Consider the following 18,893-nt stretch of genomic DNA (forward strand, 5'->3'; position numbering starts at 1 on the left):
TGATTTACATGAACATCGGGTTATCACTTTCTGCTAGAAGGTTTACAAATATTTGGAAGATTAGAAATGTAACATTGTAAGAAACTGAGATCTGCGCTGCAGATCTCTCAGCTGCCAGTTGATAAGGAGGGCATATTGTGTTTGAGGTTTAAATTTTGAATTGCCTTTGTTGCTAATAGCAAATACTTTGGTTAACTAGACTTTTGTATTTTTACTGTGTTCACACTATACACTGAAAATTCTCTTCACAAACATTGACTTGAAGAACATGAGAATATTGGAGCAAAATGTATTCATTACTTCTTGAGACAGGCAACCATGGAAAGAATGACTCTGGATAACCATAAAACTTCAAATGTTGCCTATGGTTTCCATGAGGAAATATAGTAAATTTGAAGATGTGCTCTATGAGATGTGTATCTCCATATAAAATCACCACGTTTATGTATGCGCATGTCAAATGTTATCAAAGTTCTTATTCTAACGCTAAGAGAAATGTGAAGTTCAATTCTAATCCTAGTCTGAAAGTTCATTAAAGAACTATGCTTTCTGCTGTAAAAGAAAGCAAAGCACTGTAAAGACTACATCACTTTTTGTATTTCCCAAAGAATTCCATTGGATATTCTTTTAAGTGTTAAATACTATGTACATGTAATTAACCATAATGGATAAGATGGTAAATCCAGATTTTATTTTGCCAGTACTCCAAATGAAGATGCACAAACATTATTTATATGACCTCTCCACACCTTAAAATCGCCGCATCACTTGATAAACTAGGGAAAGGGAAAAGCGACTTCCTGATTCTTGCAGTAATTTCCCAACAACTTGAAGAAACTTTCCTCTTTGGAGCAGTCCTTGCTGACCTTACCTCATGGGGTGGGAAGGACGGGTTTGTGTAGATGAGACCTTAGTATGCTAGTTGTACAACATGGGTCAGAGAAGATAAATAGATAACTTTAGACCAGAGTACACTAGGGGTCTGTATTGGTATAAATATATGACTTAGGAGCATGAGTGATTTTATTATATATTATGTCCACGTGATTTAGCTCAGAGCTTTCCAACTGGGCTGCCATTCGGATTTTAACTTTGGGGTGTGTTTTGTATTTTTTTTTTCCTATTAAAGCTTTATCATGCTGCTTTTCTCTCTTTCAGGAACATGGACTCCATTTAATCCAGCAACTGTCAGGTCAATTCTGTGTAAGTACAACTGTACAGTGTTACTCTGAGTATGTATATCTTTTTAAAATCACATTTCAATTAGCCATTTAGCTAATGGCGAAGGTTTTCACGCTGCAGCTCTTGACCTAATATGATGTAATTAATAATAAACTGAAAGTACATTATACAATGTGGAACACTGTGAAAAAATTAGATGCTTCAGTTCTGCCTTCCTTAACCCCATTCTAAAAAGGCTGATTCTTAGGAAGAAATAAAGTCAAAGGCCATCTGATGCATCTGTTTTGAAATCCTGTAGAAAAGATACAGCTGACTTTGTGTAAGTAGCATATAAATCTGTGTGAGTTTGACACAGAAGTCATTGAAGTTATGGATTCTAGGCAGAGGCATGGCCAGGTGGCTCCATGCACTGCCTCCACCTACAGGCTCTGCCCCACAGCTCCCACTGGCCTTGGTTTCTGGGCAGTGGGAGCTGCAGAGCCCCTGGCCATGCCTCCACCACGGAACTGAGGGAGGAAGCTGTTGTTGCTTTTGGAAGGGGGTCCTCCCCTCCTTAAAAAAATTTGTTGGGGGTACAAAGTCATGGACAGGTCACTGGTTTGTAAATTTGTTTTTTGCCTATGACCAAAACATAGCCTTAACTAGAGCTGCACAAGCAAGCTTTAGGAACGGTTACAAGACAGCTGAGAAAACTGTGTCAGAAATGTAGGGGAAAGTCAGATCTTTTTTGACAATAGAATTGTCTTCATTTTTTAATACCAGTAAATCACTGGGAACAATTTTTTAAAGCTTTTGTTCTAATTACATGTACCAAATAGGAAAATCCTATCCTATCTTGTAGCTCAAAGCCCAAAAGAGAGAAGGAAAAGCAAAAACCATATGATAGCTATTAGCATAATTCTGAGTAGTGCAAAAGAAGATAGTAGCAAGTTAATGATATACCAAGAGACAAACATGGAAAATGTCTCTTCCTGCCTTACAAAGCTTATGAACAAGTTATTTATAATTACTTACTCAAATCTGTTCAAGTATGTACCTGAAATTAAATCTCCAGTCTGGTATCATCTTATATTGTACATTAAAAACAAAAAAGTAGTTTGTAGCTGTAACAAGTTACCCAAGTTTACCCTGCAGATTTAGAATGTCAAAAACTCCTTTGTGGGGGGCATTCTGTGCCATTCCGCTTTGCAACTCCTTGTAGAACAACACCTTCATACTGTTCTGCCACTGACCCATTTGATGCCTAGGAGACTTCGCTGTTGTACCATTGCTCTTCCATGTTGCCTTCTTCAGTCACTCCCCTTGTTCTTCCCTATCCATCTTTTTTGTCACTTCAGCATTTCCTCTCCTGTCTGCTTCATTTGTTTCTTCTACTTTTACTTCAGGTTAGCCCTGTTTTCACAAATCCTCCTGCCCACCATTTCTTTACCACCTTGTCAGCCAGTCCGGCCCACCTTTTATTAAAGATGGCAGAATCTTACTAAAGGCTTCAGTATAGTTTCTTTATTAATGCTTCAATTATGTTTATTTCAGCCATGTTTGACAGAGAGAACAAAGGTGGAGTGAACTTCCATGAATTTTCCGGAGTTTGGAAGTATATATCAGATTGGCAGAATGTTTTTCGAACGTATGACAGAGACAATTCCGGAATGATTGACAAAAATGAACTAAAGCAAGCACTAACAGGTTTTGGTAATTTATTTATAATTATAGTTTACTATATAATGGCTGGATTTGTCCAGAAATAAATCACTATCTTTAAGGCTGTGCCAATTTGCAATTGTGACAAAGTGGAATAATCAATTGTAAGAAATAATTGAGGGTTGAAGGTGACTCTCATTTGGTTGTGTCTGGTACTTTATAAAAGACTGACATCTGTGCCATGAGCACCTTACAAGCAAGCTGAATTCTTCAGCTGAATAAAATTGAGAAATGTAATAAACAGCCTGGAAGACTTACCATCTTTTCAGTTATAAATTTCTTAATCAGTGGTTCACTTTGTCATTGGTCATAAAACATTATTAGGTTTTAAAGTTTTTTTGGCCAGATTGTTTAAGAAATAAATTTAATTATGTACAAGGAAAGGCCATCATGGGACAAGTAAGGAAACCTGTTTCCCTTCTCAGGCATACTTGAGGTACCGGGTACATTTCCAGTGATGGAATTTCTGAATTGTAGTCTACAAATCCCTGCTTTGATTACATATAAACTTATAAAGTTAATTTTAAGTCTGTGATTTGTTTGAAAACACAAAAATTAAGATGCTATAAAGAAGTCAATTTGTCTTGGAAACTTGAATTCCTTTTAAAGTGTGAATCAAATCTATTTAGATCTGTTGCTCTAAAATATTTAGTTCAAATTACCACATCCTATGATTAGAGTCCTACCAAATTCATGGTCCATTTTGGACAACTTCAGTCATAAGACTTTAAAAATCATCAATTTAGTGATTTCACCTATTTGAATCTGAACGAGATGGGTAGCTGGAAGGCAGCAGTAGGAGTGGTTACTGACTAATACCCCAGCTCTGAAGCAGAGCCACCAGCACCAGTGCTAAAGTAAAGAGGGCATGGGATTGCCAATCCTACTTCCTTGCTGCTAACTGCAGAGCTGGACCTTCTTCTTCGAGTATCCCTGTGGGTGCTCCACATTAGGTGTCGGGCTCGCCTGACGCCGCAGATCAGATCTTCCAAGCAGTTTCTGCTGGACCGTGCATGCGCTGGCGCGCGCCGCTCCCTTGCACACTCCTGGCCACGTGCGTGATCCGGTGCCCTCCAGTTCCTCTTAACCGCCGTCGGCTGCAGACGGAATCCGACTAGGCTACGTCCAAGTTAGCATATTCAGTGGTTTTACCTGTTTTCTTTAAAGTTTTCAAGTTCTAGTCCGTTGTTAAGTTAGCCAGTTATTTTCAAAAAAAAAAAACCATGCGGGACGGAACTCAGTCCAGTCCTAGTAACAAGCGGAGCACCGGAGGCCAGGAGCCTAGGGCCATTAGCCCTCCTGCCGTGGCAGGCTATCGGAGAGGGGGAAAACAGCACAGAGAAGGTGCTAAGTACCCCATTAACAACTAAAAGACTCACCAACAATGTCCTCTTCAGGATTCAAGAAATGTGAGTCTTGCCGAGAGGCAATGCCAGCGTCTGATGGGCACAGTCACTGCATAAGGTGCCTTGGGGAGTCCCATGTCACGCAGAAATGCTTCTTCTGTGCAAAATTAACAGCCAGAGCAAGGAAGGACAGGGAGATGCGGCTTAAAATGCTGCTATTCGACAAGGCCCTCCAGCCAGACGTGCCGGAGCAGCCGCAGCAGGAGGGACCCTCCGGGGCCCATAAAAGGAAAGCTGCCTCCCTCACCCCATCAGCGCAAAAACAGAGGAAAGTCTCCCCAACCCGATCCCTGCCGGCAGCAACAGCGAGTGGGACGGGAGGAGCGCACAGCCGCAGCAACAGCTGATCGGCGGCGGCACGGAGAGCCACGTGGAGGCGGCTCAGCCTCCGATGATCAAACAGCCGCCCCACAACACAGGCAGGGCGGCGGCTAAACAAGCGCCGGTACCAGCGGCACCGCAGGCAGCGGCACCGACCCCCGGGGAACCGGCGGTGCAGAGCGCGCAGGCACGCAGCCTGCAGGCACCGGAGGACACTGCCCGTGCAGTACCGCCCATGAGCGTGCCGAGCGCAGCGCGGACGGGGCCGAGATCCCCTGCATGTCAGGGGGCGGAGCCACCCCCTCAAGGGAGGGGGAAGGCTGCACAGAAAACAAGGCACCGCAGCCCCTCTCCAGACAGGGCTGCAGAGTTGCTTTCTCTCAGCCCTCTGCTCATGCTGCAGACTCCAACTAAAAGGCAGGGGTCCCCCCTAGCCTACCCGGAGTCCCCGTCTCCATTTTTACAACCAGCCTCGCCTTGGCTGGGACCACCTTCACCCTTCTTGGGGTTTGAGCCGCTGGAGTACTATCACAAATCGCTCTCTCCAGTGTCCCAGGTCTCTCGACGATCTCACTCCCCCAGACGCAGGGGGTACGCACCAAGGGAGCAGTCCAGGTCACCTTCCCAAGAACAGTGCCCATGCTGCCATGGTTGTCCCTATCACGTGGGGCATAGACACCACCGGCAGTCTACCAGGGAAAGATCCCCACAGACGGTCCCGTATCCCCGAGGGCAATCGCGAACGGCGACAGAGACTCAAGTATCTCAGGGGGAACTGGTTATGGAACCCCAAGATTTTCCCTTGCAAGCTTCCAGCGAGCGGATGTACCATCACCAACAGGAACCGGAAGGGTCCAGAGAGGCGTATCCTAGTGGTTCCTCGCTCTCCTCCCCGGACGAGGCTACGGCCCCGGGGGACGTCCATCCTCCGGACGATCTCAAACAGTTCCAAGAGCTGTTTAAAAGGGTGGCCTTCATGCAAGGCATCCAGACAGCAGAGGTGCAAGAGAAACACCATAAGCTCCTCAAAAATCTGAGACCTCCGGCCTCCTCCAAAATAGCAATACCGCTTGACGAAGCAATCTTGGAGTCCGCCACTATGATATGGCAGACCCCTGCGACTATTCCGCTCTCTTCTGGACAGGCGGACAAGAAATACTTCGTGCCGGCGAAGGGCATGGAGTTCCTGTTCAGCCACCCACAACCAAATTCCTCGGTGGTAGAGTCGTCGCAACAAAGATCAAAGTCATCTCAATTCAAGACGGGGAACAGACAAAGATGCCAAGAAGCTAGAGCTGTTCGGCAGAAAGGTCTACTGCTCCTCCACACTACTGTTGCGAATGGCAAATTACGCAGCGCATCTAGCGAACCACAATTTCGACAACTACACTAGGTTAACCTCCCTCATGGACTCGCTTCCAGAGGACAAGAAACCGGTGCTCAAGGCCATCGTGCAAGAAGGCTACGCGGCCTCGAGGACGGGAGTTCAGATCGCCCTAGATGTTGCGGACACAGCAGCACGCTCCACGGCTACGGCAGTGGTGATGCGAAGGGAGTCCTGGCTCCAGACTTCGGGTATACCGAGGGATCTTCAGGCAAAGATTGTCGATCTTCCCTTCGACTCGCAGAAGCTGTTTGCTGAATCAACTGACTCGGTCCTTCGTTCCAGTAAAGATTCAATAGCCACACTTAGGACCCTGGGGATTTACACCCCTCCATACAGAAAGAAAAAGTACTACCCTCAACAAAGATGGTACCAGTACCAGCAACAGCGTCCCCAGTACCACAGGGGTTACGAGCAAGGGCGACATCAACAGCACCAGCAGTACAGAACTCCCAGGCGATGTTCCCAACAGAGCCGTGTGTCCTCGGGGCAGGGCCAAAGGCCACAAGTTTGACACACAGATCCAGGGCTGCGCCATCACTACCATCACACAAGGTCATCCGAAGCAGTTATTCCACCATCGCCTCCGACCATTCTACGACCAGTGGCAAAGGATCACCACAGACAAATGGGTGCTGGAGATCATAGCCACGGGGTACGTCATCCCCTTCCAGTCGCTCCCACTGCCACGACCTCCACCCAGGCCCCACCTCCAGGAGGCCTCCCACGTAGCGAGGCTGAAGCAGGAGGTAGACCATCTCATGCTCATAGGGGCAGTGGGAAAAAGTGCCGGAGCAACTGCAAGGGAAAGGGTTCTACTCGAGGTACTTCCTCACAGAGAAAAAGACAGGAGGCTGGAAGCCCATCTTAGATCTTTGAGGCCTCAGCCAGTACCTGCGCAAGCAACGCTTTCGGATGATCACAATCGCCTCCATCCTTACGGCACTAGACGATGGAGATTGGTTCGCAGCCCTCAACTTACAAGACACATATTTTCACATAACTATCCATCCGGCTCACCAACGATTCCTCCGGTTCATGGTAGGCAAAGAACATTTTCAATACAAGGTCCTACCGTTTGGCATCTCCTTGGCCCCCAGAGTCTTCACCAAGACCTTGGCAGTGGTGTCAGCCTACCTGCACAGACGGGGTATTTATATTCCCATATCTGGACGACTGCCTACTCAAAGGGGCCTCGGAGGAGGAGGTACTACGCATGATACGTGTCACAGCAGGCACGTTCTCTTCGCTCGGCCTGGTTATCAATCTGGCAAAATCAAAGATAGACCCCACACAGGACATAGAGTTCATAGGGGCACGCATAAATTCTGTTACAGCGAGAGGGTATCTACTAGAGACACGCTTTTGGGCCATCGGCTCCCTCGTGCAAGTCATCACCTTCAGCCCTACGGTGCCAGTTCTGACGTGCTTACAGCTTCTGGGCCACACGGCAGCAGCGACGTTCGTAGTACAGAACGCCAGGTTACACATGCGCAGCATGCAGCACTGGCTGGCGAGCATATACAAACCGGCAGCACACACCGTTCACAGGGTGGCGTCGCCCACAACAGAGGTACGCAAATCCCTGCAATGGTGGGTAAACCCCAAGAACTTGCTAACAGGGGTACCCTTCCACCAACCACAAATCGGTTTTTCTTACTACAGATGCCTCCCTCATAGGGTGGGGAGCACACATGGGCGAAGAGGTGACGCAAGGGCTGTGGTCCTCCACTGAGCAGTCACTGCACATAAATATACTGGAGCTCAGAGCAGTGTTCAACACCTGCAGACACTTTCGAGACCATATACAAGGCAAAGTAGTCGGGATCAGTACAGACAATACCTCCACCATGTTTTATATAAATTGGCAAGGAGGAGCTCGGTCCCGTGCCTTATGTGTGGAAGCAGTCTGATTGTGGAACTGGTGCATCGCCAACAATATAACCTTGAAAGCCTCGTACTTACCAGGCGCTCACAATGTGAAGGCAGACCAGCTGAGCAGGCGTTTCGCACTCACGCACGAGTGGCAGATCCGTCCCGATCTGCTACGACCGATTTTTCACGCATGGGGTTTTCCCCAGATAGACCTGTTTGCTACTCAACACAACAAGAAGTGCCCACGATTCTGCTCCAGGGCAGGACTGGGATGGGGGTCCCTGGGGGACGCATTCGCAATCTCCTGGAGGGGCCCCCTGCTTTACGCTTTTCCTCCCACAGTGCTGATCCACAAAGTCTTGCAGAAAGCCAGGAGGCAAGGAGCCCGAATGATCCTGATAGTCCCAACGTGGGATCAACAGCAATGGTTCCCCCTACTCCTGCGCATGTCGGACCGTCCACCGATGCCCCTTCCGGTGGCACCAGATCTGCTCACGCAAGCCCAGGGGTCCATAGTGCATCCGCACCCCCAAGGCCTGTGACTACAAGCGTGGTTAATCCATGGCTCAGCTCCCTAGAGCACATGTACGGAGGAAGTGCAACAAGTCCTAGAAAGTAGCAGGAGGACTTCCACCAGGAAGACCTACAAGCAGAAATGGACTCGCTTCACAGCATGGTGTTCTACCAAACAGCTAGCCCCCCTTTCAGTGCCTATACCTGTAATATTAGAGTATTTACTGGACCTCAAGAGAGGAGGACTCTCACTATCCTCGTTAAAGGTCCACCTTGCTGCCATTTTGGCATTCAGACACGAAGAGGAAGAGCACACAGTGTTCGCCCATCCCATGGTTACCAGGTTCCTCAAAGGGTTGGTAAACCTATACCCCCCTCAGAAACCGCTTCAACCTTCATGGAACTTGGACCTGGTGCTTAATGCACTAATGGGACCACTGTTCGAGCCTTTGGCCACGGTTTCCCTCCGCCTCCTTACGATAAAGACGACCTTCTCGCAATCACGTCAGCTCGCAGGGTGAGCGAGCTTGCGGCAGTTATGGCAACGCCACCCTGCACTGTTTTTTCCAAGGAGGCGGTAACCATACGGCTGCATCCAGCCTTTGTTCCTAAAGTTTCTTCTGAGTTTCACATTAACGAGCCTATTGTTTTACCCTCGTTTTATCCAAAGCCTCATAACTCTAATAAAGAGGTGCGCCTACACCTCCTGGACATGAGGAGGGCGCTAGCCTTCTATATAGACAGGACCAAGTCCTTCCGGAAAACGGATAGACTCCTAGTCTCTCTCGCTCCCAAATCGAAAGGAGAAGGTCTCTCTTCGCAGAGAATCTCGAAGCACATCGTATCCTGCATAAAAACGTGCTACGAACTCAAAAAGTCTCCTTTACTGGCCACGCCCAGGGCTCACTCCACTAGGGTGGTGGCGGCATCAACAGCCTTTTTCAAGGGTGTTGCGCTAAAAGACATTTGCAGAGCGGCGACCTGGTCATCCTATGACACCTTCGCCAAACATTACGCCCTTCAGAGGGTATTCCAAGAGGATACCTGTCTGTCGACAGCGGTCCTCTCGGGGACAAGCTGCACATAATCCGATTACCCACCTCCTATCTTGGGTTACTGCTGGGTAGTCACCGAATGTGGAGCACCCACGGGGACACTCGAAGAAGAAAGAAAAGTTACTCACTGTAGTAACGGTGGTTCTTCGAGATGTGTCCCCGTGGGTGCTCCACTACCCGCCCATCCTCCCCGCTTCGGATCTCTGTTTAGTGTTTTGCAGGAGCATCCGAGGCGGTTGGTCAAGGAACTGGCGGGGACCGGATTGCGCACGTGGCCAGGAGCGCGCAAGGGAGCGGCGCGCACCAGCACATGCGCGGTCCAGCAGAAACTGCTTGGAAGATCCGATCTGCGGCGCCGGGCGAGCCCGACACCTAATGTGGAGCACCCACGGGGACACATCTCGAAGAACCACCGTTACTACGGTGAGTAACCTTTCTTTCTGGCAGCAGTGCCTGCTCTCTGCTCATCTCTGAAGGCAACAGCGCAGAAGTAAAGGGCAGCAGGTATGGTACTGCTTTATTCTGTTGTGCTGCTGGCAGGGTGCTGCCTTTAGTTCTGGGTGCTTGGCCAAGAGCTGCTGCTTTCCAGCCACCCAGCTCTGAAGGCAGCACAGAATTAAGGTTGGTAATACCAGAACCCTCTAAAATAATCCTTGTGATCTTTGGCAACTTCCTTTTGGGTCAGGAGCTCCAGTTTGGAAAACACTGCTCTCCCCCATGAAATCCCTATAGGGAAGGGCAAAAGGCCAAATTTCATTGGGTGGGGGGAACCATATTGCACAGTCCATGACACATTTTTCATGGCCGTAAATTTGGTTGGGCCCTTCCTATTTTGTACAGCTTAGAAGTGCCAAGAGTTAGCTAGTGTGTAAAGCAGCTTGTCGGCTAGCTAAAGGCATCTGGGGGTAAAAGAGGAACAGTTCTCTCTCCACTTGCTCCTGTGGAAAGCATGAGCTCTTGAGAGAAAACACCTTGAAGAATCGTTGAATGATATTCTAGCACATCTCCCTTTAGTAAGTAAGCCTGATCTGGAGCCTGCAGGAATCAGTGAGAAGTTGCTCACTGGCTTCACTGGGCTTCAGATCAGGCCTCACGTGTTGAGATTAGGAAGATTTTCATTTTACCTATTTTCAAAGGAAATCTGTAGAGGCGCTGGACCCAGCTTTTGAAAATTGACTGGCTTTTTTGCCAGCAATAGTCACAGTTAACTTCGCAGTTTAGAGCTTCTGTTATCTTCTCTGCTTCTTTCAAAGGAGAACAAAAGAGCCTCATGAATTTTGAACAGGTCTGTTGTAACCATCTGTAAGCAGCAGTGCTGAAACTATCAAATTGGCTACCCCCTGTATCTTCTGAAAACCTACAGTAAGCTCAGTTGACTGGTTCCAGTAAACTCACATTTTCACATGGTCAGAGGGATCTTATGAGTTTTACTGCACACGAGTGACTGTACAGCAGGCCCCTTACTCACATGATTTTAACTTACATGTTTTTTGCAATAACGCAAGTTGAAAAATCTGAGTGGTGGGGAACTGGGAGCCTGGTGGTAGCCTAAATTCGGCTCCCCTCTGCTTGTGGGAGCTGGGAAAGTGACCCGGTGCTGCTGCGCCTGGCTCTGGGCTCCCTGCTACTCACAAAAGCAGGAAGGCAGGACTAGGGGACCCAAAGGCAGCTGGACTCCTCCCTCACCCTGTCCCAACTTACATGTGGTTGCCCAAGGTCCCCAGTGCACTGTGGGTATGTCAAGGGAGAAAGTGGGGAAGGAGTGCTCCAGCCAGACCAGAGCAACTTGTGCAAAGTCAGGGTGTACTGTACTTTCTTCATGTGTGAGAGCTTTCCTCTGAGCTTCTGCTAGAAATTTCTGAGGGTCTCGTATTTACTTGGCAGATGTCCTCAGAATAGTTAAGTAATTCCACTCAGACACTTGTTATCCCCACTTTCCCATTTGTAAAATGGGATAATACTTAGTCATCTTTTTCTAAAAACACTTCAGACCTTGTGAGAAAAAAGGTTACTTAATGTGAGCATGGAGTATTAACATCCTCCAACTGCTTGGTTCCTGGAGTGTTTCAAACAAAAAAACTGGTTTGAAAATAATTCACTGTGTAATTAGCAAAATTCCTAGTCTTCCTGGCTTCTCCATCATGGTATTTGTATCACCTTGAAGTAACTGGAATTTTGTAACTTCAGCAGCATTTGGAAACCACTTCTGGTATAGTTACATTCTCTTTGGATGCAGAGAAAAACAGTTTGTTCAATTGAAAAAGGATGTTAGTGCTTAATTACAAAACATGTTGAGCACAGCCCTAAACACCACTTTCCCTTCTAACATATAATCACTTAAACTTAATTGCATTGTTTTGACATGTTCTTAATGCATAAGAATTTTTATATTGCTTCTATTTTCTTGGAGGATTTTTTCATTCAGTAGATTAGTCTAGTCTCCATTTGAATGTGATTACTGGTTTGCAACATTTACTGACAGATTCTGGCCTGTTTTTCCCCCTCTAACTTATGGACCTTTTGCTTCTGTGTGTTATGCTCTTATGTAACCTGTGTGCTTTAGTCATGTCACTCTTGTAATCCTTTTTCTTCCAAGGATATCGACTTTCTGATCAATTCTACGATATCCTTATTCGGAAATTTGACAGACAAGGAAGAGGACAGATTGCCTTTGATGACTTCATTCAGTGCTGCGTTGTGTTGCAGGTAGTAAAATACATCAAATGTCAAAATGGGACACCATGAAATTTGTACAGGAGTTGAAGCAAGCAGCTACAGTTAAAATATATGCTCATTAGGATAAGGCTTACCAGTTAACCTTTAACATCCCTGAACCAATGAGGCTTGCTGGTTACAGTTAAGAGGTACAGGCTAGAGTGGCCTGCCTTGAGCAGGGGGCTGCTCTAGCCCCAGAGGGCTGCTCTAGCCCCAGAGGGCTGCTGTGGACAGGTCCGCAGGGCACTGTGGGTGTGTCAAGGGAGAAAGTGGGGAAGGAGTGCTCTAGTCAGACCAGAGCAGCCCCGTCTGTAGCCTCCCCACTTGCTTCTGCACACCCCAGCCTATTTAACCAGTTAACTAATTAAACAGGATTTTACATCCCTAATGCACATGTGTAGGACACTATGATAGTTTTGTAGACATTCCTCAATATAGAGCTGTATTTTAATGCTTAATTGAGAGCTGAATTTCAATAATTTCAAAAACAGTTGCCCTCGGTTTCCCCACTCGTGGCAGTAACCAAGAGCCACTGACAGGCGTGGAAAACTTCTGTCAGTGGTGGCAGCCCAGTTGGCTGCTGCTGGGCAGCAGCCAGGAAACTGACCAATGCAGCAGCAGCAGCACTGATCAGTTTCCTTGCCACTCAGTCCTGTTAACCTGAGATACTTGCAATTGGAGCGCACACATCTTGAAGGTCTACTGTATAATAGAATTGCTCAGTCATTGTCATAGTCTCTGGTTATAATGAAATTATTGAAGTGGTGACTTGTTTCCATAGTATTTTTTATAATAGGCCTCTTTATTTTTATACACCATGACTATGCAGTTATTTCTTTGCAGGTATAATATAGTGCATGACCCATCAAGCTTAAACAGATAAGGTTTGCTTTTCAAACATATATAAAGATGTTTGTTAAACCACCCTTAGTCTTACTGTCCAAGTGGGAAGTAATTTTGTCCCCTAATTTTTTAGCAGATATATGCTAATATACATTGAGTTGGATACTAAACAAAATGTATACAAAGACTACATATTGAATTATTAATTTAAATGTACAAACACAGGGCAACACTATAGGAGGGTAATGGGGGGACTTAATCAGACAGCCCACCAGGAAAAAGCAAAGAATCGCCTTTTGCCTCAGTCACTGAATCTAAAATCCCAAACAGTCATCCTGGGGATGGCTCCCAAATCTGTCCTTGCTGGAAATGCATGACAGTTTACAAGTGGTACCTATGTTCCTCGAACACTCTACACAGTAATATCTTCTGTTTCTTTCCAGAGATTGACTGATGTATTCAGGCGCTATGATACTGACCAGGATGGCTGGATTCAAGTGTCTTATGAACAATATCTTACTATGGTCTTTGGCATTGTATGACAGTGAACAGTGCAAATGAGATTGACCATGAGCGATACAAAGACTGGAATTGCCAAATCTTGTCCCTTACTGAATGACCATAAATATTTGTTTCATTCTCTTCAATTGTATATGCTACCAACTTGGGAATCCATTTGTACTCCAGCTGCTTTGCTTTCATGTTGTATTACTGTAGCAGCAATGGCCATATCACCTGTTAGTGCGAAATTTAGAACTGTGGTGATGTCTGTGCTAAATTTTTTCCAGATTATCACTTTTTAGAAATGCCAAAATTGAAATGCTTGTTAATTAAAAGGGATTTAACAGTCAGACAAATTGCACAATATGGCTTGCATGTGCCTTACTTTTTATAAGGATTTAATGTATTAATTTTAATACAGAATTTAAAACAGTAAATAGTCACACTGTCCTGTCTAGTCTTTGTACGTAAGGATATTTCTCTAAAGGCAGCTGATTGATTCCTACTCTTTGGATCTGTATCTTGATGTCTGAACTCAGGTATGCTAAGCCACTGAATAGTCTCACCAGCTGGAGGTGCAAACTTGCCTTCCTGCTGGGCTCAGTAGCCAGCACTTATCCATCCCTAGTTCCTTCCTCATCATGGATGGGTTTGAGTTGGTGCCTTTTTTTAACTTCTGCTCCCTCTTACTCCTGACCCATTTAGGTCTTAGCTAGGTATAGGGCTACACTTGCCAGAAGACTGACTCATTCAGGGTCACTCTGCGGGGGTTCAGCGTAGCACACATGGGGGGGATATGTTAAATCAAACCATCCGGGCTCTGCAGGTGGCATTGGTACTCCTCAAAATTGCAAGTTGTAAAGGAGGTCAACAGGAATTTCTCCCATCACCCTCTCTCTGTTGGCATAGCCAAAAAAGACCCTAGGGTATGTCGATTCCAACTATGCCTGTAGTTGAGTTGGTTATCACAGGTTGACTTTTCAGCCTAGTGTAGGCCTGGCCTATGTGGATTCTTCAAGTGCTGATCCTCAGGTGAGTCTGCAGCTCTAGTGGGAGCATTTAAACACAGCACCCAGCTACCCTCCCTGTCTTGTGCTGCTAGTTACCTGGCACCATGCAATTAACACTCTTCCTGCCCTTGCCTCAGTTTGGCTCAGATCCAGGCCAGTAGAGAAGGTAACTATCAGCAGTATCTGTGGCACAACTTACCTTTAGATACAGGATAAGCAGCATAGTTTGGTAGCTCATTCTGGGGAGGATTTGAATTCTTTATTGGGTTAGTTCCTTTCATGAGAAGCCTGGGAATGGTGGGGTCTCTAAGCTTGAAGCCTTTAAATAAGCTGGGGACTGTTAGCATTTTACTCAACAAGTTCAACTTTTTTGGTCTGGCATAATTTCAGTTGTCCACTTAATGGGCATGGGTAAGTTTCCTGTGGTCTGTTTTACAGCCACCAGTCCTGTCTGTGCTGTTAGCTCTAAATATGTGCCACAGAACCTAGTAAGCAGTGGAGTGTTGGTAATGCTGATCGATATTGACCTCCTGTGGTCTGTCATTCTTAGGGGTGGCTCCTGCCCTCTCTGACTTTCAGGGTAACAAACAGAAGTAAATATTGGTACTTTTCAGAGCTGCAGCCATTTGGGATAGAGATGGTCCAGGTGATCTGAGAAGGCAATTAGTCTCACAGGCATTTAACTAAACACTTTTTTCAGGGCTTTCTTCCTAGTCACATGTAGAATGGTGCATGGTGAATTTGAGGATGAAACGTCTCCAACCCCTATCTCTGTGTTGCCACAGGATAAGTTATATGGACCAGTAAAGGCTGTACATGAGCAACTTACTGCTGGAGTTAAGTTTTTAAGGCACTTAGGCCAAGTGGGATTCACTGCAGCTTAGTGGGGTTTGCTTCTGTAGCTCCTTTGACAATGTTCAGCCTCAAAGAATAGCTCTTGTACTTTTAGGAGGAGAGTTAAGTATTACCCAGAGGAGGCTAATGATAAAAATTACTTGCTATGTTCTCAGTAACTTGATCTAGGCTTGACACACAACCTGTTTGTCAAAAGAGCAAGACATTATACAAATGGTTTCAATTGTTTGTTTAAATAAAATAGGAGTAGACAGCCTGATGAGTGGTAATGTAAGTCCAAATGCTTTGATTTACAAACTTTTACAGCATCAAGCTTGGAAATGTCTGCAGTCATTCTGACCAGTGTTGGAAGAGCCGCAGAGTGTTAGCACCTCCAGCCATAGGGGAAGGCAAAAAGAGGTAGGACAGGACTCTTGTGAAACTTCCAGCTCCTCACAAGTTTTTTTTCCAAGCCGGTTTTGATCGCTCTCGTGTGTGCCTGGATGGAACTGTAGCTTTTTGCTGCTGTAGCTGCAGGTGGAAGCTGGCTGAGCAAGTGGGACCCTACTCCCCTGGCTTTACTTCGGTGTGGTTCAAGTACCAGGTGTAATATGCTGGGTGGTGCTAAGCAACCTTGTCCAGCTGCTGGACACTGGACTAAACATCTAAGAATCAGTTACAGTAAGTTTCATATGGGGCTATGAATTTTTGCAGCAGCGTACAAGAGGGGAAGTATCTCTAGAAGTGCAGCACAATCCCAGTCTCGCCACCTTGTTCTAATGCCAGTGCCTGTTCTCACATTAAACATCAGCTGCCAAGAGTAAGGGACAATTTGGAGAGGACTGAGGTCTTTGCTTATTTCAGCTGCCATCCCCATAGATTAGGCAGCTCTTGGCAAAAGTACAGGGTAGCAGGTCTAACAGGCTATAATCAAAGCAAGGTAACCACCTACAGTATAAAAATGGTAAAACCAGGTGCAAAGACACTTGGAGTTACTGGCTAGTGACAAGAAAGCAAGATAGTCAACTCAGCAGAACAAGTGAGTGGTGTCTGCCACCATCCACATGCAGCCCCAACCATGAGTACAGAAATGTAGTCTCACACCATGGCACCTTATTTCTTAGATGACGCTGAACTCATAGTAGGAAACAAGAACTGCACTAAAATTGAGCTTACTGCAATACTCAACAGTAAAAACCTAATTTTCTTCCCCATTTTATCTGTATACTTCCAAGCTAATGTTTAAACTTCATGCACTTCAAGCACTTTCTTCCTCCTTGTACACAATCCTTTCCTTCTACTTGCAAGTGGTGATTCCCTCTTCCACTCTTTTTAAAAAGTTTTGTTAATCTAGTCATCAGTTGCTGCTACATCTTGGTTACCTCCAAATAACTCTTCACTCCAACAGCAAGTTTGCTCCTTTCAGAACCACAGTGTAGGGGCTCTCACACATGCCTTCAACCTGCCCTGGATAAACCATCTTCTGTACACTTTCCCACCAGTTGCCTGTATAACAGTACTTTGCATCCCCTTTGTCCCTGCTGATTTTATTACCACTTCAGTGTGGCCCAGTAAATCAGTACATTACACTCCAGGAACATCAGTCAACACTACCTCTATACACCAATCTAATCACACACAACCACCCCTCAGCTCTACCAGCTGGACCTCTGGTGCCTCTACCTCACAGCATGGAAGCTGGATGGCTAAACTCTAGAGACCTCCTGTGCTCAAACCCAGTTAGGAACCTGCATGGAGGTGGTAGTAAACCATCCACCCAAACCTCTTTTCTAGCCAAACGGTGCACAGAGCATCAGACACCTCCTTTATATGCACCCATGCCTCTTCTGGCACTACCTACCTCACCTCAAGCATGAGGGCTTAGTGCAATCCTCCAGTAATACTGCAGCTATTTGGGCAGCTATTTTAGCACTCTGCTGTTCACTGATGCCATACTGGGACACTTAAAAGGTTTGGGAATACTATACTCACACCACAGCCAGTATCTGCTTGGGAACTAAACCTGCTATTAGCTAGACTTATAGCCTGCGCCCCACCCCCATTGAGTTACTACCTATGTGCTCCTATTTGGCCTGCAAGATGGCATTGTGGGTAGCTATGTCAGCCAGGAGGGTGGCAGTAATGGGGGTGGTCCCAAAGCCAGTGCTTTCAGTTCAGTCTTCCATAAGGATAAGGTACAATTCAGGCCTCCTCTAGCCTTCCTCCCTAAGGAGGTGGTCCATTTCCAAAATTCCAAGCCCCACACCAGCAATAAGAGCAACAGCACCACACATTAGAACACTATCATTCTATATTGAGTCATCAAGCTGTTCAGCAAATTGAACTTATTGTTTATGTCTATGGTAGACAGGATGGAAGACACGTGGTTTGCCCTCAGCAGATCTCATGAATCATGGACTGCATCCCAGCATGCTATGAGCTGGCCAAGGTCCCAGCTTCCCCTAGTACAGCATATTGTACAATAGCCCCAGCCTCTTCAGCAGCATTCTTGGCTTGGGTTCCAATTCAGGAAATCTGCTACCTGGTTGTCAATGTACACATTCCCCTCTCGCTACATCACATCATCCAGCATGCTAGAGCCAATGCTACTTCTGGCAGAGCAGTGCTCCACTCAGCGATTCCTTAATTCCAAACCTACCTCCATCGGAGAGCTCAGTAGTCACCAAACTGAACTCAACATGGATAAGTACTTAAAGACAGTTACTCACCTTCTCCTAAGTGTCAGTCATGTCCATTCTAATACCCACCCTTGCCCCTCCCTCACATCTGGAGTAGCCAGCAAATAGGAACTGAAGGGTGCAAAGGTCAGCAGGGTCAATTAAGCACCACAGAGGCACTGCTCCATGGGGCTCCACTGCCAACCCAACAGATGTTGCTAAGGGAGAAACTTTCCAACAACTGCGCACGTGGTGCAAATGCACCTGATTAGAATGTATGTGAATAACACATCTCGAAGAACTAGTTATGAGAAGGTGAGTACCAATCTTATGCACAGTGCACCTTTTCAAAGTCAGATTATTTCTAAGTCAGCAAGAGGCTCAACATGAATGAGGAAGCATTGGAGAAAATTATGTGAGTATGCAAACTAGAACACCTGGGAAAACTATTAGCTCTCAAAGAGTCAATATTTTTGTAAAGTTTCAATTATACTGTAATAAAATGGTGATATTACAAAAACCCTCTCTCCCCCAATTTTTCCTACTTTTTCAATTTTAACCCAACTTCATCCTGTTTTTAACATTTGGAAAATAAACACAAATATAAAATAAAAACTGAAAATGCAGACTGCTACCCTGTACAATCTAATTGTTTGTATTTCCATATTTTTATGCATTTTTACAATTTAATAAAACAAAATTGGTTAAGTGTTTCCATTAACAACTGTTTTCATTTTCTTATGTAAGAGAACATCGAGTCCACAGTAGGAAAAGTGTTTTGTTTAGGACCCATCATTCTATTGTGTTTAAAAAAATGATTATAGCCACTTCTTGAAGGTGTCCTAACTCACTATATAATCTAAAGTGAGAAGAAC

The 18,893-nt window shown here is 45.8% G+C and overlaps 1 protein-coding gene across 2 annotated transcripts in view; it reads left to right on the top strand.

Annotated features, from left to right (window-relative positions):
* The window catches only part of PDCD6 (programmed cell death 6), a 31,405-nt gene extending 12,523 nt beyond the window's left edge, over positions 1-18,882 (top strand). Inside the window, exons 3-6 of one of the 2 annotated variants that reach the window (XM_074987923.1) lie at positions 1,159-1,203; positions 2,716-2,874; positions 12,034-12,143; positions 13,439-18,882. In XM_074987923.1, coding sequence (XP_074844024.1) covers positions 1,159-1,203; positions 2,716-2,874; positions 12,034-12,143; positions 13,439-13,537 — 413 coding nt within the window. In that variant the 3' untranslated portion in view covers positions 13,538-18,882. The remainder of the gene's footprint in view (positions 1-1,158; positions 1,204-2,715; positions 2,875-12,033; positions 12,144-13,438) is intronic. The other variant, XM_074987924.1, reaches the window with a different exon arrangement.
* Positions 18,883-18,893: the final 11 nt, after the last annotated feature.

Source organism: Carettochelys insculpta, chromosome 2, assembly GCF_033958435.1.
Source record: "Carettochelys insculpta isolate YL-2023 chromosome 2, ASM3395843v1, whole genome shotgun sequence".
Taxonomy (NCBI): Eukaryota; Metazoa; Chordata; order Testudines; family Carettochelyidae; genus Carettochelys; species Carettochelys insculpta.